We start from the raw sequence: 25,553 nt of genomic DNA, 5'->3' as shown, positions 1-25,553 counted from the left end.
ATAGTGATTAATCCTGATTAATCCACTGAAAATTCTGATTAATTTGATTAAAAATTTTAATCATTTGACAGCCCTATTTTTTAGACATCAAAAAGTGTCCGTGAAAACCAGCATACGCAAGCTGTTAGTGCGTACGCAGTGTTTAAACATGAGGCCCCTGGTGTTTTATCTCTTAACCACCAATTATTCTGTAATCTTAACGTTCCGTGTCCTATCGTTATGATGCCTTCACTTAACTGTCACCTTGCCGTTTCACTGCCACCTATTGTCAGTTAAAGCTATAGTACGTAGCTTCTGTTCTAAGTAATGACAACAATTCTGTCGGTGCATCCACATGTTACAAGCCTTGCGTGATAGCGTGTCACCCCAACCTCTCCTCCACACAGCTGCTATGTAGTCAAGGCAGACACGGAGGATTAAAATATTTAATATCTTCAATCGGGTTTTTGCATTGAGGGTTCTAAACATAGCCATGCTGAGAAATACAGGGAGAGCTTTTTGGAGCTTATAGTCTTAATTAGCTTTGTGGCAACTAATTTGGCAATGACTTGAATATAACAGACGTTTGTTATTGTAAATAAACTTATGCACTAAAGCTTTAACCTTAACTACTACAACCGCTGTCATGAGGATCACCCGTCGGTGAACAGTAGCCGCAGTTTCGTAAGATATCATACGAATTGTTGTACATTGGACAGCTTCCGGTCATGAGGAAAGAACTCTAGAGTTACTCCAGGTTTAAAAACTCCTCAAACTAGGGTCTGGTGCAGCACAGAAGCAGCAGGCAGCACCTGGTAGCCGCAGTTAAGTTAATAAACGGCCTGCTGATCAGGCACCATGCAGTGTGTGGAACAGTTTGGGAAGGTTTGCAGTTTGGACCAGAGGGGAGTTCCCTTGGGAATTTCAAATAGAGGGAAGCGAGAAAACATATCGATGGACGGGAGCCAAGAGGCAGAGCTGAGGTGGTGTAATGAGTCATCCTGGTTTAAATTTTGCTAAGATCCATTGATCTGATTTATAAATTTCCAACTTGCCAGTAGACATTATATATAAATACAATATTTTGTAGTCTGACAGGAATGCTACACTTTTACGCTCCCCTGGTTTATGTATGATTATTCTTTGTGGGATAAAGTTTCCTAAAGCCAGCCCCCACCCCACACACACACACACACGCACACACGCACACACACATCTTTATTCCTGACATCTTAATCCAACGTTCACTCACACTTTACGGTACAACTGGCCAGCTGTGCCAACGAGTGAAAGTAGGAATGAACACTTAATGAAGGCCTTGTGTGCCTGGCAAATCATGTGGGTCACGTAGGAACACATAAAAAATACAGAAATATAACTTAACTCCTTCTGGGAGGAGGATTATCATTCCTTTTCCATTATTGTCTCAATTGCAGAGTTTTTCCCTTCTCATTGCACTTAGAACCCACGTTAAGAAGATTTTAGAGCTGTTTACTTAAGAGAGCCAATGTTCTAATCTAGTTCCAGAAGGATCTGTTACGTGTGCTTTCTTAGTTTGAGGATCAGTACATGTCGAGCCTGTACACATCCTTAAACACATAAATTATGTTTTTAGATGGTCAGCTGCCCATTTCTATTTGGCTGTGTTTCCTCCGTCTACATTTTTGACTCAAATCCAGCAACTTTTTTTATTACAAATTTTCTTCACTCGCACATATTTAAAAAAAAACACACAGGACATGTTTCAGTGTAAGTAGTGTACACTGTGGCAATGTTATGTTGAGGAGAGTTACTTGGCTTTGCTTTTTGCTTTTTCCAAGAAAAACAAGTCAAATGTTGCACTGATTACTTAAAATGGCAGTGATCAATAAATCTATTGGAAATTATGCTCTTTAAAAATCGTGAAAAACCCCTCTTGGGTATTTCACATTGCCATGTTTGTTGGCATCTATTTTAGCATTGTTATACAAGCAGGTTGAAAAGGTTTTTGCTTCCTGCTGTATCTTGAGGCAGATATATATATATATATATATATATATATATATATATATATATATATATATATATATATATATATATATATATATATATATATCAAGACATGATAGTTTTACATCCTGTCTTAGATTTTGTGGTAATAGTTTCTAAGCATGCCAAATCAAATTAATTATTTCAATGATTTCTATACAAGAAGTCAAGAACACAAAAGAACATTTTCAGGAACACTCAAAATGACTTTTCACCTTATTTCCCTTTCATGTATGACCTTATCTTAATGCAAAAAAAATCATGATTTTAGCAGCATTATGTTTGCCTTGTTCGAGCTTATCCTTCGCTTCTGTGATCCGTGGACAAATCTCTGGATGGAATAAACTCTCTGGAGATAGCAGAAGCCAAACAGCTTACTTAGCAGCTGACTTTAAAAACAGCAGACAAAAGAGTTCCAAAACAACGAAACACGGAGGCAACTGAAGACGGAACCTGTGTCCAAATATTCCCTAGGCAAGAGAGAGATGGGGAGCCAGGGAAGGAAGCAAGGCAAATCCAACATAACAAACGGAATTAACAAGAAAAAGAAAGATTGGTGAGAGCAAGGAAGAGACAGAAGGGCAGTGCGTTTTCTGGATAGGTGCAGAGAACGAAAGAATGAAAGAAGTGTGTGTGTGTGTGTGTGTGTGTGTGTGTGTGTGTGTGTGTGTGTGTGTGTGTGTGTGTGTGTGTGTGTGTGTGCTCGTTTGTTTTCCCTTCAGTGTGAGAGCGGAAGACAAATTGACCATATGGATAAGAGCAGACGGCGGCCAGGTTGTGCTAAGAACCAGTTAGTTTTACCACATTGTGTTGTTTGGCAGTAAGCCTAATGTTTAGCACACTGGGAACTGGCAAACTAATGGAAACAAGTAAACTGCCACTGCACAGACTTTTTAAGGCTTCTAGGACGCTGCAAGGTTCAGTTTCTGGCACAGATTGGTCCACTAGAGCTGCAGAGCAATGGCTGCATGCAAATGCAGTATGATAATGTAATTATGTAAACAGCTTTGCAAAGATGCCAAAACAAACATAGATACTTTTGAAATGCGGTCCCTGTTTATTTGCGGTGTTTCTAGTGTGTCAAATGTGGCCGTAGAAATGTAATCGATTGGATCCTGTAACTAGCGATATGTTTTCGAGAGACTGTCCTTCACCAAAAAAAAACACACCCGGACTTCTACCCAGGTGCCCCCCCTCACCTAACCCAAACCCAGTTTTTACACTAAGTGAGAACATGTCTGACGCAATCCGCTGTTGTGCCAAACATTGTCCAGAGTTCATATGACAAATTGGCCAAGGTCGGTAGAGTGGCAGAGTCGAGTGATAATTCTCCATGGACTTGTCATTTGTCATTTTCATTGGTCCTTTGATAGAGTGTTGAAATAGAATAATATTGAGTAGTCAAGCTGTAATCCACTTTTAACTTTAGAGCATACCATTTGTCAACACATTGTTATGAACAGGTTTGAGTGATTTCAAAAAGTTGTGCACAGTAAAACATATGATATCATACGAAAATATGGTCATGTAACATCGGCTACAGACCTCCACAACAATCGTGCAACAATCAGCGGCAGTTAGTAGATATGCTTATTTTTAATTAAAGCATAACTGAAGATCAATGGAGTTTACTTTAAACCTGGTTGGTTGCTTTACACAATATGTTGCAGCAAGTACTGTGTCAAATTGGAAGTAATATGAGTGGTTGCCTCTTATTAGTAGGGTGTTGTATTCAGCACTGCCATCATATTCCTGAGTTCTTTGTTGGCTTAGTGTCAGCAGACAATCTTCACCCCATACTAGTGCACCAGAATTGGATTGTAATTGGTCCTCATGCCCAAATGTGTGCACAAGACTGTGTGCACAATGTGAATGTGCCAGCGAAATGGCATCACAACAGGACATAGTCAACAGCTCACAGCAATAATAAGTGCCATTGGATCTGTTTTTTAACATGTACTGATTCAATTATTTCATCCCAGCTGGAAAAAAAACAACCGAGAAAACAAAGTCATTCCTTTTGATTCTGCAGATTTACTGTGGGGAATAGCCTCCAGGGCATTACAGTAGGAAATGGCAAAACTGGAATTTGTATGCTTGCGCTCTCACTTCTCATTTAGCAAGAGTCAATTTAAATTATAATTCCGAGGTTCTATCTCTATTCCCTAAGTGGAGGGTGGGAATTTGTGTTGGTGGAGTTAAGAATTGGGAGGTAGGGAGATCCATTGATGTCCAACAGTGCGCGATCTCATTAGGTTGAAATTGTCCCTATTACAAAATAAGAGAAACAGACGTCTCTCTGTCTTGCCTTTGTCCCCAGGCTGAATTATTTCATTTTCTGATGAAGCAATTTAGGTTTTGCTGACAGGGTATGTTTAAGTGGCACAGTAGCAGAAGATAGAAGAGAAAGAAGTGGGGCACATGAAGTGGACTATTGAGAATTGACTAGAGAGAAAGACGCAAATGTAATGAAAATAGTAGGGGGTCAAAAAAAGCATTATTATACGGTACATTCATTGTTCATTGTATATGATCAAAAAATGCCATATGTAAGGAATAAAATGCAATATCAATCATGCAATAAGAGTAAATTAATTAGTATGTCCATCTTTTCTAGATACGTTTGTCATAGTTTAATGACATTTCAGACCAACTGCATTCATCTGGGTCCTCCGAGCCATTCAGCCAATGAAACGGCTCTAGTGCTTGTAGGGAATGGGGTTTATGGAACGCCGCAAAAACAACCTAAAGAATTAACAATATTAGATTGTTTATCAAAACAACTATAATGCTGCATTATCTAACTGCTCTCATCTAAACATACGAAGTGAGCCACAGGACACACTGTTTAGAAAGTCTCTGCAAGGCAGTGTGTTTTAGATATGAACGTAGTTACAAATGTCAAAGGGATTTTGAATGAGGTTTTCGTACTTCTAGATCAAAATCCACAACCTACAGTGTTTTAAAAATAAATAATGCAATCTGGCCCAATGTAATTTTGACTTGTCTTTAAGATCCTCTTTTATTTCCAACCAGACCATTGAAAAAATAGTCTTTTATTTAGTTTAGAGTAATAAATTTTTTCCTGTTCTGGTGCAGGTATACAAATACAAATGATTTACTATCTAGGATTTGATAAATGCAGGTACATGAACTGTATATACTATGTATTTTATACATTTTGTGAGCAGTTAAACCTATGCATGAGGTGTACAGAAAACTATTGAAAACAGATAATGAAGCAGTCTAGATGATGTCTGACAAAAGCCCTGTTCAGATATAAGTCTGAATATAGCCTACAGTAGCTTTGCATTTCACGCCAACGGCAGACATTAGAACATAAAAGAGCCGGAGAGGCACAAAGACAGTGATGAAGAGCGCAAGACAACGGAGCTGAGAGCTACTTCACATACTGTACATATCTCAGTGAGTATACATGATGAAAGCTAGTGTTGCAAAAAAGACACACATGGGAAAAGGAAACTGCTGATAATTGCTCATGTCTTTTCTCTAAATATTTTCCTTGTGGATGTGCTCATACATGTGCCTGCAACATAACCACACGGTAGTGCATTCATTCATCACCCTAAGAACTTTCCAAACTTTCTCACCATGTGATTTGGGGACACCTATGCACATAAATAAATAATATCCCCCTTGCAGTAGGAATTATGAATAATGCAACTGCAAATATACGTAGATGTGCCTTTTTTTAAATTTTTTAGAAATGTGTTAGGGTTGCAGAAGTACCACACAGTGACATACAGCGCGTAGCTTAACAAATGAACACTGGCAGGGCCCTTTTCATGTCAAAGACACCCAAGATATTTGATCTCAGTTTCTTTCAGAACAATTATTCAGCCTGTGAAACAATCAAATTGAAGGCTTCTCATTTGAATGGAATTCATTTTAATGCAGATAGGGGTGTCTCATGCTGAAGTGATAGACCTCGTCTATCTTTTGGGGACTGGAGGAGTGGATACAAATATTAATAAAACCCAAACAATTATTTTTTGTTTTGAAGGGAAATATGACTCATCGGCCTCTGTCACACCTACACACACACGCACGCACACACACACACGCACAGACACACACACGAGGAGATACAGCTACAGCTCGCCTCTCAAAATAGCTAAGAGAAATTTAACAGGGAAAGTGAGGTGTTCAGCTGCTTGATTTCTCCAGTTTGATACTAATACAGGAAGGCAGGTAGGTTGGAGAGCAGATTCAGAGCGTGTCATGCATCCTCTGGGTTAGCTTGTTTTTTATAAGCCCCCTTTGCAAAATGTGCTCAGAAAGCCTCTCTTAAAGTTACACTGAAATAAGCTTGGTGTGCTATTAAATCAACTCCACGTCAAGCCTGTATTGTTTTAGTATCTAGAAATGGAGCTAGTGTAGAAGACCACACTGCAGCATTCTTTCTGTTACTGTAAATTCTTTATATAAACTCAGCCTTTTCAGCCAATACAAGAATCTTGCACTGCAATTTGCAATTTGTTGTACCATATGTTGTAATTGTAACTTTATTCCTGTATACAGCATAAGCAGTTTTATGAGGAGAAAGGACACACACCAATGCTCTGGGCATGCAGTCATTTCATTCATATGTTCCACAACACATCCATCTGCCTGGTTTTTGTTCTGCGTTTTTGTATCTAAGCTCAACATATTCCAGTGCATTGCGTTGTACATGTGGTACGTTTATGGAAAATGTCCCATTATTACTATTATGTCAACTCCACCAGGGTGCGAACTACGGGGGAGCTAGGGGAGCTCGGCTCCCTTTGCTAAGACATGGTTTCCCCCGAAAACGTGATATGTAAAATTTTAGGGGGTCTCTAAAAATATTGTGTTGTTTTGTGTTATCATTGTGTGATCATCGTGGATTATTATGTGTAAAATCATTCATTCATGCATGATGGCGATTTAAATATACATGCTATTGTTGTCATTCTTGTCATGATCAAGGCGTGTCGGTGCTGCAGTGCAAATTCACTTCATATTTAGTACATGTTAACTCAAAGATTCATCAAAAAAATATAAACGTTGAATGCCATTAATTGGCAACAAAGTCCTTGAAATTCATTCTGCAAAGGAAACAAGGCAGTTTAATTCATTTTGGTTTAACTAAGAAATTGTGTAGTGATGACATTAATAGCATGACCAATTCACCTATTGCAAGCCCCGTTAGCACACCTCCCGCCGGGGTGACAACGCAAGAAGGAGCTGGAGAAATAATGTCCTCTTTGGCTGAAGATGGTGGTGGTAACAGCTCGTCAGAGGCCGGTCACGATCCTGACCCCTCTTGTTCCTCTCTCCCGTTAAATTGGAACAGCCAGCAGTAGAGAGACTGAAAAAGCCGATATTCATGGTTTGTTAAGGATAGGAGCTTTGGGTGCATTGCTTAGACCTAACTGAATGGAGGAACTATTGTATTATTTCGTAGCCTGAGTAACTTTAACTGTTCTGTTATCTGAAATCTGAAAGACAGCCTGATGCGTTGTTTATAGACTATTTGTGGGTGGCTGTTTGCAGTTTGACCCATTGATTCCTGTCGATAAAGTAATCCTGTATAGCGCGTACTGTACACTTGGAGCTGTTTTGTATCTTTGTAAGTCATTAGAAGTTGCAAGCGTACACAGATTCTTTGGAGATCAAGTGGACAGAATTACTAGATTTTCTCTGTAAGAGGAAGGTATTTCTGTTGTAATTAACAGATTGGGCAATAATCAATAGGTAGTGTAAAAGGTGAACTGTGTGTGTGTGTGTGTGTGTGTTTTCTTGGAAAGAACTAATTTGGTAGTAATTATAGGAAAATAGAGACGGTTATCATAGAGATGGTTCTTTTGTTTATTTTAGTTAGTTCTGTTAAGTATAAACTTGCGGCGGAAACAAGTTGAGAGCACAACATTGACATTTCATCACCATTTCAATCGGACTTTTAGGAGACCCCATAGGTTGTTTGTAAAATCAGCAATTATAACCCATATTTACCTTTGTTGCTAGGTGGCGCCTTCTAGTGGCCATAGTAATTACGGAGCAACTGTAATTATGCTTTCTGTCACATGTGTAATCACATCATGTACATTTGCAACCTTTTTTTTAACTCATCTAAGTAGTTTTGTCGCCTAAACCCAAGCTGCGACCATTGCACCACCTTATTGAAGTGTTAAAACCGCGTCATTTTGTCTAGTAATGGGGGGGTGTATTAATTACCACGGCTAAGAGCATTGTTTGTACCTGTTTAAGGTGGACCTCATTTTAACTACTAGATATGTTTTTGGATGGTTTATTTGACTGTGCTTTACAATGGATCATATGTTATATGCTAATATATACTGCAGATGTGTATAATTCCTAAAATAAGTATAGTACAATGATGAATGAAGTGATTAATTCTAAATATTTGAAATGTAGCATTTAAATGTTTTTGTTTAAAAAAGCTTGTTGTTTAGTGAATCTAGCACTGCTGGCACTTTATTGGACCTCTTTATACAGACTTTTTTTTTCTTCCAAAAATGTTTTTGCGCTACTTACGTGGCACTTGGCTTAGAAAAAGCAACTCAAGGGGTGTACAATACTGAAAAATTCTGTCAAACATTTCCTTTCGAAATACGAGTAAAAGTGCCATCAAATAGAGTACTTCACTACTTCTCAACTTTAAAACTAAAGTTTCAACTTACAAGCCTTGTACAAATATATTCATTGCACTTACTTACTAAAGCCCAGAACTGGAATTGGCTCCTTCAGTTTTCGGCAATCACGTTAAATCTCAGTAGTGCCTTAGACATATAGTGTATAAAGTGTGGTTTCTTAAGCCAACAAGAGTTAGCTGAAGCATGACAAATTTTAAAAATAGCTGACAGAGACACTCAACCTAGATACGCCAGCCTCGTAAGTAGGCAGGTGATGTCTTTTACAGATTTAGGACACACTGCAAATTTAACATTTTCACACATTAAATTGGTTTGACTTCCCCTCCATAATATATACTTTAAACTTCTATACTTGAAACTTATTTAACAAACGTTACTATGCTTACTTGAAAATGCAACTGAATCGGTCATGAAGTGGTCGGTCATCTTGTCTACAAATAACCTTTAGCTTTGCATGACACAGCTCCCATTAGCTGTCATAATGGGATCAACATCCATGGTCCCCAGTAGTCAGCTTCCAATTTAATTCTTTTCAGGAGATGTATAATGACTCTAGTGGGACCAACTCAGACATCGTTAAAAAAAAACATGCACTGGCTTCCACCCTCCAGGCTGGGTAAAGGGTCTATTTCTAGTGAGCTCCCAAAAGACAGGAGGGAGTTTTAATGAACTCAGATCCCAGGACCAGAGAATGGACTTTGGTTCTCAGGCTGAAAAAGTGAAACAGCCCTTGTTGAAGAGAAGTTTAACTTTTTTTACCATTTAGAAGTGATAACCTTTGGTTGAGTGTTTGACAAAACAGTTTGAGAAATGTTATGTGGCAACGTAAATGTTCAGCGTCCATGTTCATGAACATGAACTCCTTAAAAGTAATAGACGTTTCAGTCCTAATGCTAGCAATGTTTTCATTTTAGAGTAATTAACAGGTAGTTTACATTTTAGAACTAAAACCAGCTCCAACTTCTGTGACCAGGATTCACAGACTAAACAGTGCCCTGATGCGCTCTGTAATGATCAGATAAGCAATTTTGTGAGATTTAGTGATATCAAGCTCTTAAAAAGACATCATCCATAAGGCTTCTTCCAGATTTCCTTGTTGTAACTGATGTGATGTAAAGTATAGCCAAATAGGTCATGTAGCGATTTCCAAATAAAGCTTAATGAACCATTAGTTTTATTTGTTGACCACACTAGATTGCGCTCTTTGTTTATTCTTAATTTTTAGTTTAAATTAATATCCTGCTTAAAGACGCTTGAATAAAACACTTCAAAGATTAGTCACTACAGGACATAGTTGCAGGTCGTTATATGACATTGTCAACCATCTTTATTGAGGAAACAAAACATAATGTTAGGGTTAGTATAAAGAGATGGCCAAAGCTTTATGAAACTTCATAATCCATGAGTTGTTTTTGTTGACCCCCCTAGACGTTGTCTTGTTTTAAGGAAAAGACAAAGAGCCCTTCTAGTGGGGTCAGAAAATAAAATAAATGGTTCATGAAGCTTTGTTAGTCCCTCACTCAGGTCACATACTGCACCATCAAAACAGTGTTGAAGAGTTGTTCATCAACCAGAAATAATTATCAAAGCATCAACAGACAAAAGGTTCTGATGCCAGATATAAGAATGAATTTCAGACTGACCTTTTTCATGTCCCAGTAGGTTGCTTGGTCGCTTATCAGACAATAAGTCCAATTATACCTATTTTGGAGTCATGACACTGACTAGGGTCATGTGAATAAGAATGGTACGCCACTACCTCTCCAGGCCTCTGTTCCCTCAAAGGTTAGCATTGTCTAAACAGATGCAAGTGGTCAACAGAGACAACTTGCCTGTCAAAGTTGATCAAAGTTAACCTCAGGGCAAAAACTCAAAGCAGATTTCTGCCTTAAATAGTAGACAAAATGCACTCAGTGTTCTAAAGGGCATGCAGCCGCATATGTATAAGTATATGTGATTTGTAATGAGCTAAAAATGCTAAATCAAATTCTTTGGTAGCCACTTTCAAATTTAGTAGTAGGAGATAATAGTAAACCGTATTGAAATCCCACTCTCAGTGAAAAAAAATTATGAAGCGAGTCAAATTTGTTCAAGGATACAGCAGCAACACCCAGATTACTGTGACTTTAGGTTAAAAACAAATCTCAAAGAAAAAAAACTACTATTCTTGTATTGGTATGTTCAGCAGTTGTAATTACTTGCAATAGTGTCCTTGTCACTTCTTACTTATTGTTTTTCCTGTATCGTCTCTGCTGCAGTAACCAGGTTCCCCTGAGCACATTAAAAACATTTTGAATGAATTATTTAGAAAGTATCACCCCCTCCTTCAGAAGGATCAAGGCTCATTTCCATGGAGGATTGGTTGTGAGCAGTGAAGCACACTTTTAATGGAGACACATGAAGGTTGTGCACGCCACCAACCACCAACTAGTCCAAAATAGTACATATGTGGGCCACTTGTTATAAATAGGTTAGGTTGTGCCTGATTCTGGTAAATTTGCTCATCATAAAGTACACCATAAACCTCTCATCACGACTCAAAGCTCAGAATCTATAGGTTTGTGGTGTACTGTGGGGTTCAGTACCTCTTTCTGTCTTTGACTCCTTTTTATGACACTCTCAACCTCATTTACTTGTCTACTTTTCAGTAATTCATTCATAAAACAACAAGGGTTCAATGAGAAGGCCTGGGAGAGCATTGAGATGAGAAAATGTTGTGTGGTTGGCTGCTCTGTTGACTACTTAGATTGTTTAGATGGATGCATAATCAGGCAGTGGGGTTACTGGCTCACAGGAAACAGTGCCCACAGCCTGCCAGGTAGGCATTGATGCATGTTTACTGCTGAATCCTTATCACACGTGTCAAAATGAAAATAGAATCAGTGTGATTTACAATTTACAGCATCTGTCATCTGTAAGGCATAGTGGTAAAATCACAGTGAAAATTATTTTAATGTTTTAGGGGTTTAGAAAAGAGAGGGACACACTTGTTATATCTGACATATTTGTTAGAAACAAAAACATAACCGAGAGAATTACATAATCAACACAGGGAAACAGGATTATGATTTGGAAAAGTTTTTTTTTTTTCGTCTTTAAAGCAGCTATATTTAAAAAAGTTTTAACAACTGACAATACAAAAACAATGTGACAATGCATCTGCTCCATTAATTTGCAGCTCCCCTTGGCTGTATAGAGCTTAACAGCAGTGAGTACAGTGCAGCATTGCAGCTAAAGAGCCTGGTTTCTTTTTAGGGATTGGTGGAGACCAAAACGGAGAGTGAATATTGGACTAATATTCATCAGGTTGACAAAACTTGACTCGAAATGGAGGCTAATGTTGTTTGTTTGATATGTAAATGGTTAACCGTGTGTTCACTGTAGCAACTCAAAATGTGACAATATGTCAAAGTGGTGTTCACAGCTTGTTTCTGCTGCCTCCAAGTGGCCAAACAAATCTGTTATTGCAGGTTCACGTTAACTTTACCAGAGTTTAAGGATTAAGCCTAATCCACAGTTTATGATGCATACATGTGACTGAACAAACACCCAGAGCACTCAGAACTTCCCTGCATCAAAAGTAACTTATTTTACGGAAAAAAGTGATAAAATCATCAGGATTAAGCAGGAACAAAGCATTTAAAAAAATAAAAATGTTAAGAAATTAAAAAAAGACTGAATCATTAAGAAAATTTACTTTTTACTTGCTATTTTATAATAATAATAATAACAATAACAACAAAAAACAACAATGATAATAATTCACTATTTATACAGCACTTTAAAAAAACAAAGTACTTTCCATGGTTATAATAGGAGCAACCAATCCAGGACTGCAGTAAAACCAGATCACACAATAACATCAACAAATTAAAATGGCAATGAATTAAACAAAAGGACTACACATAAAAAGCCAATATGAGACATTTAGGAAATAAAATCATGTGGTGACAATAATAAAATGATAAAAAGAAAAAAGTGAAGGGATTTAAAATAAGCCGCTGATGGACTCAGATCAGATCCCCATTGTATAGTCTAGAACTTGCCATAAGCCACAACAAGGATGTGCATGTGTGTTTACAAGCAGTGATGAAATTAATTTTGTGTTTACCTCTCGATATTTTGAAAATAAGAAGAATCAAACAAAAGGGAATTTGTTGCTGTGTGCAAACAAGTTAAGATCAAAATCATTTGAATGTCGTAAATAATGACATATATGTGAGATTTACAGTAAAGCACTGCTCTTCTCCACACAGCTGCACTGATGTGAAGGGTTTGCTAAATATATTCGCCCTGAGAGTGGTCCGTAGCTCTCTCTAAATCTGACAGCTAATAACATCCAGGTGTTATTTTCCAACATGCTGCCAGAAAAAACATCCAAGGGAAATTTCAGCGTAGGCAGAGTTGTCTTTTTCTTTCCTTTTTTACCTGTTCAAAATTAAAACAAAAAAAAAATGAAAATATTCCCCCTGCTTCAGCAAAACAGTCTGCCAGAGCTGCAGGTGCAATCAGTGCAGTGTTAAAACCTTTTAATTAACACCATCTATCATCATTAGCCAAATAGTCAGCCAACACTCTCACCGTTAACTCTTTGAGAGCGAAGCGAGGAGAAAAGTAAATGATGCACTGTGCATGCTTTTCGGCCTGTCACCGTCAGCTCTCCTTCCCCGTGCTCAGTCACTGTAGAGCAGCTCAGAAAACACATCAGTCTAAATCAGCTCCAGTTAATCAGTGTGCAGCCGCTGGCCGCCATCCTGCGACTCGCTGGACTAAACACTAAGCTTAAACTAATGCCTGCTGATGCATGTGATAGCTGCAAACTAATTGTTATAGTTTGCCGCATTCAAATGAGATTGACCTTTTGTGTGGGATATTTGTCATGTAAGTGCTGCTGATACTAAATATAGCTGTATTTGTATGAAACATTTACATGACTTTGGTCATTTTCTTTCATTTAAATCTGTAAAACCCTATAAATAATATTCCAGGATGCATTTCTTGTACATTTTTGGTCTTATTCTTTGTGCTGCTTGCTGTGGTGTTTTGTACAGAGCAAAAACAATGTACACAAAGTATTAAAGATTCTATGACATGGTGCTTTTTGGATGCTTTTATATAGGCCTTAGTGGTCCCCTAATACTGTATCTGAAGTGTCTTTCATATAGGCCTTAGTGGTCCCCTAATACTGTATCTGAAGTGTCTTTCATAAAGGCCTTAGTGGTCCCCTAATACTGTATCTGAAGTCTCTTTCATATAGGCCTTAGTGGTCCCCTAATACTGTATCTGAGGTATCTTTCCCAAAATTCAGCCTTGGTGCAGAATTACAGCCACAAGAGCCACTCCCTCAAAGAGCTTCCCTTAGGATGTGCCATTTCTGTGTCTGTAGCTTTAAATGCTATTTGGGGGGGGGGGCCTTGACCAACTGCCAAGCTTTGCTTGTTTGCAAGACATGATGTCTCTCTTTCTCATAAGCGAGCCAAATTCTCTGGGTGGGCCGAGCAGAGAAAGGCAAGGTAACCTTTCCCCTTATGACGTCATATTAAGTTATATTAATGTTAAAACAACCTGGAATTCTCATGCCATGGGACCTTTAAGGCAGAGCTGCAGACCTGGCATTGAGTTGTGTTGGCCAAATGAAGTTTCATGAAGCTTCATGAACCATTTTCTGAGCCCACTAGATGATTCCATTCCTTAAGCCTTTTTCTCTAAACCAAGAGCGGCATCTTGTGGGGTCAACAAATAAAACTAATGGTTCATGAAGCTTCATTTGGATACCATTCCCATTGAGTGGTTTTGTACCACTGATTTCTGAGAAGTAGCGCAGTTAGTCTAGGATGAGCTGTTGACTGAGTACAATAATAAATATTGATGCTTTTATAATCAATAAAGTCTCTGAACAATAGATGGACTATATGGTACATATGGCAGTATAAGGTGGTGAAGATGATAGTGTTGGTGTTGATTTTTAAATGACCACAGGTAGAATCATAGTGTTCAATTTGGTAACTACTTACAAAGTATTCAGCCACTATACTGCACCATGGTCATGTCTCTGTGATTGAAATATTTTAAATATTTTTATACATACAGTAGTTGCACACGTTTATTGAATTTCATATATATTGCTCTTTCCAGCACATAACATAACATAATTTAATTGCAGTCTTGGATCATGGCAATGTTACCTTTGAAGCCACATTATACTTGTATAATAAAGTACGTGTCAAATAAATATGAATTGATTCCATCTTTCTCTCTGCTATGGGGCAAATTAAAATTACTAGCACTGTTTTTGTCAACCTTGAATGGTTTAATCCCTTTCCTCACTGCTCCTACAATTGGAAGAAGCAGTACCCTGGTAACATCTAAAACCAGAAGCCTAAGTATTAAAGTGCAACATCTCTGATTTTATATATCAAGATCAGCTTTCCCCCGCTGCAGTGCAAACATTATGTGTTCCTCGTCCCTGGCAGGAGCTTTCGTTTTTTACAAACTCTCCAAATCATTGCCAACAAAACAAGTTAAGGCAATGTTTCAAAAAAGAAAAGAAGACATTTGTGTTCACTGTTCATTATTAGATATAACATAGATACAATAATTTTACAATAAATACATTTCCCTTTGTTGGTTCTTTAACAGAGTTGATAAAAAACACATTTGCCTACACACCTAGGTCAACTCAAATATGTTATCTATGAATCTTTTTTATTCCGAAGAACATAATATCTTCCGTAGAAATTCTGCCAAATGACAACGGCAAAATAAAATGTCTGGGTTTTCCCCAATATTGTGATATACAAAGATCATTCAACTTCTGAAGAAAATGGTTTGCAGTATAGTGTTTCAGAAAATTGCTGTCCAACACATTCCACACGCGTTCCCATAGCTTACTGTGACTGTAAGAAGTACTCTAGTACAGTGTTTCTCAAATGGGGGGTACGTGTACCCCTAGGGGTACTGAGTACTGCAGGGGTACGTGAAGGTTTCGCAAAAATGCTCATTTAAAAATATGTCATACGTAATTCCTAAAATAATCATACTCTAATAGTACATTTATTAAGTAATGGATTCTAAACATTTTAAATGTTTTCAGTTACAATGTTGTTGTTTAGTAAATCTATCACTGTCGGCGCTGCATTGTACCTCTTTATATAGATTATGTTTTTACCCAAAAGGTTTTGTGCTGGTCATGGGGTACTAGGCACACTTGAAACACTGATCTAGTACAACAGCACTGGGAATGTGAAAAAGAGATTGTGGGCTTGAGAACCTAGGTTTTACATAGAAGTGTCTAAAAAGAGATACGCGTTGCATTATGGGAGGTGTAGTATATATCATTTTTATATCTTGACGATACTAGGGACTTAAAGTCTGGATAACTCTGCAACCTTGACTTTGTCCATTGTTTTTACTGACTTACTATTTTATTAAAGTGCAAAATTAAATTGCTGGATTAACCATTTTATTTAGAATGCTGGTGATTCTGTTGCTAAAGTAACCCTCCCCTTTCAATTTAATTCAGTCCAATGCAAAGTCCACTCAAACATTTTCTCACCGACATGGTCTCAAAGACAGATGAATGGCATACACTTCACAAATATGGTGTTTCTTGCAGAGCCGTTGCATTGGATTGAAATAGACTATAGATAATCATTTTCCTGCTGTAATGTAAATCCAGGCAGTTGAAAAACAAGCAGGCGTATGTTTGCAGCAGTCATCATAAAGCAGGGTCTGTGTGAAGATTAAAGTAGCAAAAACAAAAAGCAAGGGGCTGGTCTACACTGTTGCAGTGAGAAGTGAGTGATGATAAAGGTGTCTGTCTGGATAGAGTAAGATTTCATGGATTGACTGTAATAAAAGGGTATACTAGGCAGGTAGAAGAAAAGTGCATTAAACTGTAGATTGAGTAGGTGGCCCTGAAAAAAATTACAGTTATTACTCATATGGCAGGAGTGGGCTTTCAGAGATATTCACAAGACAGTGATGTCTTCTCCATTGCCTTCAACATGAATCATAGTAAAGAGCAACAAAAAGGAAAGAGGGTGTATGTAAAAGAGGGAGCCTATGATTGTAGCATCGTTTTTATTACGCAAATATTTGTTAATGTCATTTATGTATTAGCATTTAATAGAAGTTATGTTACATCTGCTCACCTTTTAGTTTTGTAATTATTTTAGAAACACATTGCAATAAGAAAATACCATAATTAAGAGCATTTGGACATATAGACAACTCTGGTTTGAACATGGTGAGGCCGAACCTAGATGCCCAACTCGGTTTAACTTTTGATCAAAAGATACAGTACATTTCAAAACAAAGGTAAAGCTGTACTCCCAGTCCATTCAAGTGTCTTTGTATTTTCAATGTAATTGGACCCAAGTAAAGAGCACAAAGAGGCAGATGAGGTTAGACTAGTGTACTGCAGTAGTGCCTGTAGACGGAGACGGGTTGAAGAGTGGGGATGTATGGAAATGTTGGAATGGAGAGTGGCTTGTCGGCGCGGTGGCGTGGCTGGCTGAAAGAAGCAGGGGAGAGATTATTGGCAGGCAGACGGACTGGCAGCTGAGAAAAGGCAAGCAGACAAGAATCCTGCAAGCACAGGCACAAACAAGCGTTAACTAGGAAAACAAGAACACAAGGAATACTGTTCTCAAATAATACTACTGCTATAGGCCTCAGCGTGGCTACCACTGAGACTGGAACAACAATCTGGCCCCGAGTGGGAGAGGTGTGCTGGTTCTGTAGGTAGGGTCCAAGTTAGCAGCAAGACGGCAGCAACACACACACACACACACTCAGACAGACAGACATACACACACAAAACACACACCAGTGAGACAGAAACAAGACGGGTTGGGAACAGGGACCTTCAGTCCTGAATTACACGATTAGTTTCAGGGACATGTGAGATGACGAAATTTGATCCAGGAAGTGCAGTTTGAGTAACCGATCAATGAGTTTGAAGGCTTATCAAAATACTGCACAGCAGTTTATAGTGCAATGAGACTGGGTTTTATCACAAAGTTACAAAGTCAATCGAGTTATAATCCGTCACAGTCATTGTCAGGTAAACTGACAAAATTAAGCTGTTTATGTTACAAAGTAATCCAGGAATGTGCACTTGAACACACAGTATTTGTTTGTTTGTGTGTGTGTGTGTGTGTGTGTTTTAGTTGTAACACTATATTTACATTGTTTTATAACGGCTTGAATAACAATCAAAGCACTCTTTTGGGCACTCTTTCTTTCCTTATTGAAAATAATGTAACTGTAACTGAAAGAGACTGTTCACATTCACAGTGTGCCGGATGATATGAATAAACTAATGGCTCCACACTGGGGAGGAGCAAACAGATAGGCGTTGAGAAAGCAAAGGTTGCTTATGCTCCTCTTGTGTCTTCAGCCTAATTATCCTTTTTTGGTTCCACATTTTGCTCACAGCTCCAAACTCTGCCCTCAGAGTCCGTTTCCCCAAATGCCCTGCTTTCATGCAAAAAAACGAAACAAACAATGTGGCCGGAGTTAATGAGAGCTTGTACAAATTGCACTGTGACTTCGGCCAGGCTACAGACTTTAATTGGTGCATTATGTGAGAATGAAACTCCTAATGAAGCACTAGTTTGACCATAGCCTCCCGGGGGCCATTCCCTCTGTGGGAAGCTTTATCATGGTTGAGCTAAATGGTTACCAATCTGAGCTTCCCTTTGAAGACTAATATGCAACGCAGCAACTACAAACTAATTACAGCCCATTGCTCTCTTTACAGTGGCGACATTTGAATGACCCTATGCGTATGTATTGTGTATTATTCTCGGCCTATTGTATGTATCCCTGTGTTGTTGTAATGCTCTCAACAGCATAATTACAGCATGGTGTTGTAATAGTAAACTATTCAACACAAAACGGCACTGTAAGAGCAGCCAGCAAGGAACGGAGACAATGATACAGTATATGTACCTCCCTCTGTGTATGTGTGTGTGTGCGAGTTAGAGAGTATACTCATGGGAAAAACACTTTCACTGCTGGTAGTTTGTTCAGAGAGAATCCATACATAGTGCTAATGTTCAACGCCTCCTGTGTTTCCAGCAAATGTATGCAGACGAGGCAGATCTGTACTTCTCTGCTGGTATTTACATAATCTTCACATACCTTGGGGTTCCGCTGAGGCAGGAGTGAAGCGATGAAAAGATGATCAGCTACTTGAAATGGATGAATTTTCCAGACTAATCTCTCCCTCCGTCACTGAGTTCTGTTGACCAGTTGAATTGAAATGAGGTCTTTGTCACTGCCTGCCATTTGTCTGGGCAGCTGGGAAACCAGGTGCACTAGATATGCAGTAATGAATATGTCCCACATAATGCTCATTTACAGGCTCATACCACTGTTTTGGTATTTTGACAAGTAGTGTCTTGTCAGTTTTCTTTTGATTCATTTATACATTAATTTTAGTAATGCTAAAAATCAATAAAAACAGTGTTTACATTTTTTTTACCTTAATAGTACTAATAATAGTAGAATTCAATAGACTGATCTAAGCCGCAAACAGAGTAGGGAAGTAGAATAGGAGAGAAAGTATTGAGAGATAAACTAACACATCTTGGGTTGTCATATTGTAATGGGACTGTTAACATACACACACAAAATATTTTAAATAAAATGCATTATGCCAGCATCAAATAAAATACATTATGCCAGATTTAGTTTTGAAGAAAGTGTTGTCAGTGCCATCATGGAAATAAAAGTGAAAAAAGACAAGACTATATCTGAGACTACAGACAGCCCGGCCTTTTACGGCTTGGATTTAGTGGGTATAAGTCCATCTAGACAAGTCATCTATGTGTTTGGGTTGCAAACATTATTCTTCCTCTGATGTTTTTTATAAATTCCAATATGGGCTTCAGGAGCCTCACCACCCCTTACTCAGCATGAGTGGAGCCAACCAAACCTCCTATGTACTACATTTTCCTTTTCCTTTAGTATTATGTCTCGGTGTGTGGTATATTCACAGGTTTTCTCCAGTCAAATCTTTACCGGTCCAATCGGCAAACAGAGGGAGTGGCCGAGAACGATAACGTTGTGCGCTAGTTTGAGTTGTAGTATCGTAATGGCGGCGGAAATGCGAGTGATGCCATTCGATCCGTTGTGGTAACGCTGACGAATATCCAGAAGGTAAAGCCTGAGCAAGAACAATCTTTGCTGAGTTTTGTTGGTGGCCGTGATGTTGTGGCCTTCCTCCACACGGGGTTTGGGAAAAGTTTGATTTTACAACTCGCTCCGTTAGTGGTGAAGGAGTTGGCTAAGGCCAACGCTAGCGATGCTAAGTCGACGTCATGACCAAATGTTAGTGATGGGTTATGGCAGATCCAATAGTTTCAAACTTCCACAGAGAACCCGCCTTCAAGGAAGTTGAAGAGTAGCCAGACTCTCTGTACAAATCTAAATGTACGATAGTCTGGTATGATCAGGCTAGGGCCGACCCTGATTTGCTTGTAAACCCAAGACACATTGTGGCTAACGCTTATGGTGACGCATATATTGTGGATTCTTTGACTTTATTCTAATACAACACAATGGAAATAACAAGAGTAAACGGACCCCCTAATTTCATGTCACAAATCAATAGGGTATAGGGGAAATAATGGCCACACATTTGAGACAATTCAATTGGACAGTACCTAGCACCTTTAACCCCTTTTTTATCCCCACCTGTTGAAGTACCTGTTCAGACCCATTGTGAGTGTGAATGTGTTGATACGTGATGACAACCTTGTAATGTATCCATCTTTTCAGGGAGTTCAGCCACTGGAAGGTGAACAGCCTGGCAACAGAGAAGAGAGATTTCCTCAAAGCTCCGTTACCCTTAGCACCAGAGTTTCTACGCAACCTGCGGTTACTGGGGCGACGGCCAACCCTGCAGCAAATCAACGAAAACCTCATCAAGAAGTATGGGACCCACTTCCTAGTCTCTGCTACCCTGGGAGGTAAGGAAGGACTGCAGGTGACACACTCGCCTTTATTCTCGGGTTAGGAAAATGTCGGGACACACCAAAAATAGAGAGCTGCTCATTTGAGGTCTCAGAGGAGTTTCAGCCTATGTTAGTGCTTTTTCAAGGAAAAAATGTCTAGTGGAAAGCACCTGCAACATTAAACCAAGGTTGTTTTCCACAGTAAATTTCCACTCATCCTTCCCTCTGATGAACATTGCGTGCAGCTACAAGAGGCTTACAAAGCAGAAGGATTGAATTGACCCGTTTCTCAGCATACAGTCTCTTTTTTATTGGATTTCTTTTTACCCTTGATCTCCTCTGAGAGAAGTAACTCACAAAACAGAATCGCCAGCGGTATCGATCGTGTGTGCCTCACAAAACACGGCTCAGACCTGTGTTGGGTTCAAAGTGACAACCTTGTGTTATTGATACACGGCTTACTACAGGTACATTAGTACATTTTTACAGTCGGCTGTTTTTTTTCTTTTGAGGGACTTGTAGAAGATTTATAGTGAGTATAAACATCTCAACATCTAGGCATTCATTTTATCAGAGGGGGAGATTTACAAGGCCAGGATACTATCTGTAAAGTCCTAATATACACCGATTGCATGAAATCAAATCGAAGGGGATACTCACTTATAAGAGATATAATGGGCTTTAAATTAGGACATCCACTATCATTTAAAGCCAATGTTGCCCATACGTCTTCTAAAAGAGGCCACATCGGCTACTTTTCCTTCACACGTTGTCCACATGGACGACAAGTCCTGTTTCTTCTGCAGTCTTTTAATCATCCTTCCTGGTATTTTAGCCATGTGTTAGGTTTGCATCCCCAGCCACACTAACTTTGCGCTAAACTTTGTCAGCATGGGAGAAAGAGCAGAGATGAATGCAGTGGCAGACTGATAGTTAGACTCAGTAATGTAACTGACAGCATCATATACATGGGCTGAGCCCGTCTGCATACTGATTAGACTGTCTGGGCAAACTCACACATCCTCAATCTCGTTTTCTTGCCCTTTTGTTCTACTGTTTCATCTCTTTCTCGCATGCTTTTTATGGCTCTCTCACCAGCCATAGTTACATTGAGTTGTGAATTATAGCTTCAAGATCAACAAGCATAGGAAGACACAGGCACTGATATGTTTCATAGGCCACAACCTAGTCACACATTTGATGGTGATTAGATAATCGTGTTTCACTATTAGGGCACAACAGGGGAAGGCCACATGTCAGTGAATGCAGGCGAGCGGATAGAGTAGCCAAACACTGTACTCAAGTGAAAGTAGGCTTCCGTTACATGCAAACAAGTATGCAAAGGAGAAATAAACATATTCATCAATATGAGTACTTAAGTAACAGTTTAAAAGAATCAACTGAAAAAGGACTTGGATAGGGAGTAACTCAAGATTTATTTTAGCCGTGTTCATAATTTGGTCTCTACTTTTCTGTCCTCTTAATTACACTACACCAATGAGCATGACTAGTTAGCTCGAATATTTACATTAGGACAGAAAGCAGGAGTAAGAAAGTAGTAGTTATAAATAATGATACAGTGGTGTAGTCTGATGTATTGTGTATACTGTACTGTATATTGGCCAGAATTTGCCTTTTGGGGAAGGGGCCATATTATAGTGGGGGGGGGGGGGGGGGGGGGGGGGGGGGGGGTCTAGGTGTCCTCCCCCAGGGAGGTTTTGAGCATCAACGACTAAATTTCCGGAATTTGGATTTTTGAAAATAATCTAATTAGTGATTTTTTCACCAATATTGAAATTGCTATTTAATATGTGATTATTTTTTTAAGCTCTTTGTCTTCTGTATTATTCAACAAAGACAAGCCATAAATCATTGTATAGTATTAACAACACAGTATTAGATAGATTAAACAAAGTGTTCTTTCCTGGACGCCTGTATGTGATGATGAAATTAGGTGTTGCATTAATTTATATGAATGACATCTTTCATATAACTACTTCAAACACAACAGAATATTGAGCACTGACCAAGTCTGGTGTAAACATTCATTTGAAAATCAGAAACAAATCATACAAACTAAAGAGCAGATTGCAGAAATATAGAAACAAATATGTGGCTTTACCACAGTAGTATTCAGATCATTTACTTTAATAAACATTACATCATTTACTGTAATAAACATATGTAAACATTGCACTTTTTAAACACTCTCTTGAACCTACTAGACACTATAGATATATGTGTGTATATGTATGTGTGTACATGTATATATACGCACGTGTCACAAATACACACAACGGTGTATTGTTTTTCCAGCGCACACGGGGGAGCTGCCCTCCAGCCCCTCCCCCTCATGAAGTTGCCTGCATGAAAGCATCAACGGTGCACTTGCTCGGTGAGGCTATCGTTACGCTAGAAGTAGCATGCTGCTGGTGGTCCTGCCGTGGGACTAACTGTACTCATAAACCTGTTGAAACAATGCGGCGAGGCTGCTGTGAAAGCTCCCTGAACGTCATTTATCAGAGTCAGGTTGTTACCCCTCCGTCTCCTCCGCTCCACATCTTCATGGAGCTAGCTAACTAGCTAACATCCAGAGGTAACCGCTAATCAGAGCTAATGGTTGCTAACAGATCCTTCCGTTGTAAATCACGTTTTAACATATCGCGATATTATTGCAAATCGTTCAGCCCTAACGATTAAAAATATATCAAAAATATAATGTAGTAAGTAAGTAAGTAAGGTTTATTTGCATAGCACCTTTCACAGGTAAAAAATCACAAAGTGCGTCACAGTAAATTTTTACTGTGGACATACTTTCCACAGTAATGGAAAGTATGTTGTTGCGTGTCATTGGGCATTTTTAAGTAGGTATATGGAAATCCTGGAGCTTTCTGAGTGAGTATACTACTTATACCTTTCTATCGCATAGACTACAATACTGGAATTATATACAGTGTGTATATTTAGACATTAGGATTAACACTAGAGCTGCACAATTAATCGCAATTTTATCAATATGGCAATATGGACACGTGCATGTTCAAATCACAGGGGCGGTGCAACATTTGTTAAAGGCAAAAATAGTATGTTGGTGCTGCTGAGACGTCCCAACCTACAAATCAGCTCCTGCAGAATAAAGAAAAAGTCTATTTTTGGTACAGAGCCTCGCAAAACTCAGTGTTATTTTCATTTTTTTATGTCAATAATTTTCAATGAAAATGACAAGAATCATACACAAAATTATCATTCCCTCCAATATTGGAAATCTTTAATTTCCTTTTAAATTACAGAGAGCGCTTGCCATTTTACTAATCAAAAGTCTGCCCTGTCTTATTGACTTTTTCTATTTAAAGATAACAGAACACAAAAAATATATGTTTCTGAAAAAATCTGAGGCAAGATATTGGCAATGCAGTAACATATTCTTGATTCATATTTGATCAGTGCCGCCTATTTTGACAGTCTCACTGCAGTTCACAAGCAGTTATTGACACTGTGTTAGACACTCCTCGGATCCGATTGGTTGGCAGAGGAGGCAGGGAACATAATGTTTTCACGGATGATCTGATTCATGTTGATACAGTTGGAGCAAATATGATAAAAAGTACATTTTTATAAAAGCTTCCAACTTTAGCTTTAATTGCCTGCGTGCATGTGTGCGTGCATGCATGCGTTGCTGCGTGTCCATCACAACTGTGTCCATGTTTAAAAGCAACCTGAAAACCTTTTTATTTTCTTCATTACTGTGTGCAGGTTTATGGTGACTTAAAAACAGTCATTGATCAATTTTTGATCCACAGGAGAGGAATCTTTGACCATTTTCCTGGACAAGCAGAAGCTGAATAAGAAGTCGGAGGGTAACGGCAACAGCTCGGTGGTGTCTCTGGAGCTGCTCCATCAGCTGGCCGCTTCTTACTTCACGGATCGAGAGAGCACCCTAAGGCGACTGCACCACCTCCAGATTGCCACCTCTGCCATCAAGGTACTGTATACATGTACATAGAGAGTGACCATGCCTACACACAGTTTAATCTGGATACATGTACTTTACTTTGAGTAGGGGGAGGAATCAATAAGGCACAGTACCACAATATTTTCCCTGGCAATACACAGTATCTATTATTATATATGAAGAAAAGTTATGTTATGTTATGTTGGTCCATTTGTCTGCTTGACAATCCCATTTTGTAGCAATGAAATTTAAGTGAGATAATCAAAGAGAAAAATTCATCTTTTTTTATGAAACGGATGTTGACAAAGTGTCCTTTTGGGGACTTCATTTGAAATTGGGAATAATCTGAAGTTGGTAAAAAGGTACTAAATTTCAATATATCGCACAATATTGCAATATATTTAAAATCGCAGTATCAATGTATTGTGATTTTATCATATCATGAGGCCTCTGGTGATTCCCACCCCTACTTTTAAACAGAGCTAGAAAATGTCCATTTCAGCATGTAGCACCAACACACTGTTAAGTTTCTTCGTGTAGACTTGTGTTTGCAGTTCTCCAGGTCCACAAACAACCACCCATCAAGGTAGATGCACAAACATTAATGCACCTATAAAACTGTCTCTTTTGGATATATTACCCCGCGCTGCACCTATAACAAATAGCTCTGCTTGCTCCCAATGTATGCTGACAAACAATCTTTTTAAAAGATTATTTTCAAGGTCTGCATTGCTCAAAAGAGAGAGCTCGCGAGGATATTTTTTCTTTTATGGCAGGCTAGATTAAAAGCACAGAGGTAAAGCAAGGCAAATGTCAAGTTCCTTTAAAGTCTCAGTGGGAAAAGTGTATTTATTCATACTGTACTCTACTGTAAGCCATCTGGACTTGGATACAGGCGTGTGTGCTCTCCTTCACTGTAGGCTAGGGTGTAATTTCCAATGGGGACGGGGGGGGGAGGGGGGGGGTCAT

General features: G+C 38.8%; 1 protein-coding gene and 1 long non-coding RNA gene across 2 annotated transcripts in view; both read left to right on the top strand.

Moving 5' to 3' along the window:
• The window catches only part of brinp2 (bone morphogenetic protein/retinoic acid inducible neural-specific 2), a 114,642-nt gene that overhangs the window by 17,650 nt on the left and 71,439 nt on the right, over positions 1-25,553 (top strand). Inside the window, exons 2-3 of the mRNA XM_034888870.1 lie at positions 20,457-20,647; positions 24,433-24,614. Of these exons, the coding sequence (XP_034744761.1) occupies positions 20,457-20,647; positions 24,433-24,614 (373 nt within the window). The remainder of the gene's footprint in view (positions 1-20,456; positions 20,648-24,432; positions 24,615-25,553) is intronic.
• LOC117954845 lies at positions 8,420-15,854 on the top strand. Its single transcript, XR_004658903.1, has 3 exons — positions 8,420-8,442; positions 9,206-9,207; positions 15,760-15,854. It is a non-coding gene; the product is annotated as an uncharacterized LOC117954845 (long non-coding RNA).

Source organism: Etheostoma cragini, chromosome 12 (assembly GCF_013103735.1).
Source record: "Etheostoma cragini isolate CJK2018 chromosome 12, CSU_Ecrag_1.0, whole genome shotgun sequence".
Taxonomy (NCBI): Eukaryota; Metazoa; Chordata; class Actinopteri; order Perciformes; family Percidae; genus Etheostoma; species Etheostoma cragini.
The sequence above is the reverse complement of the archived record's forward strand: the minus strand, read 5'-3'. Positions and strand labels throughout refer to the sequence as shown.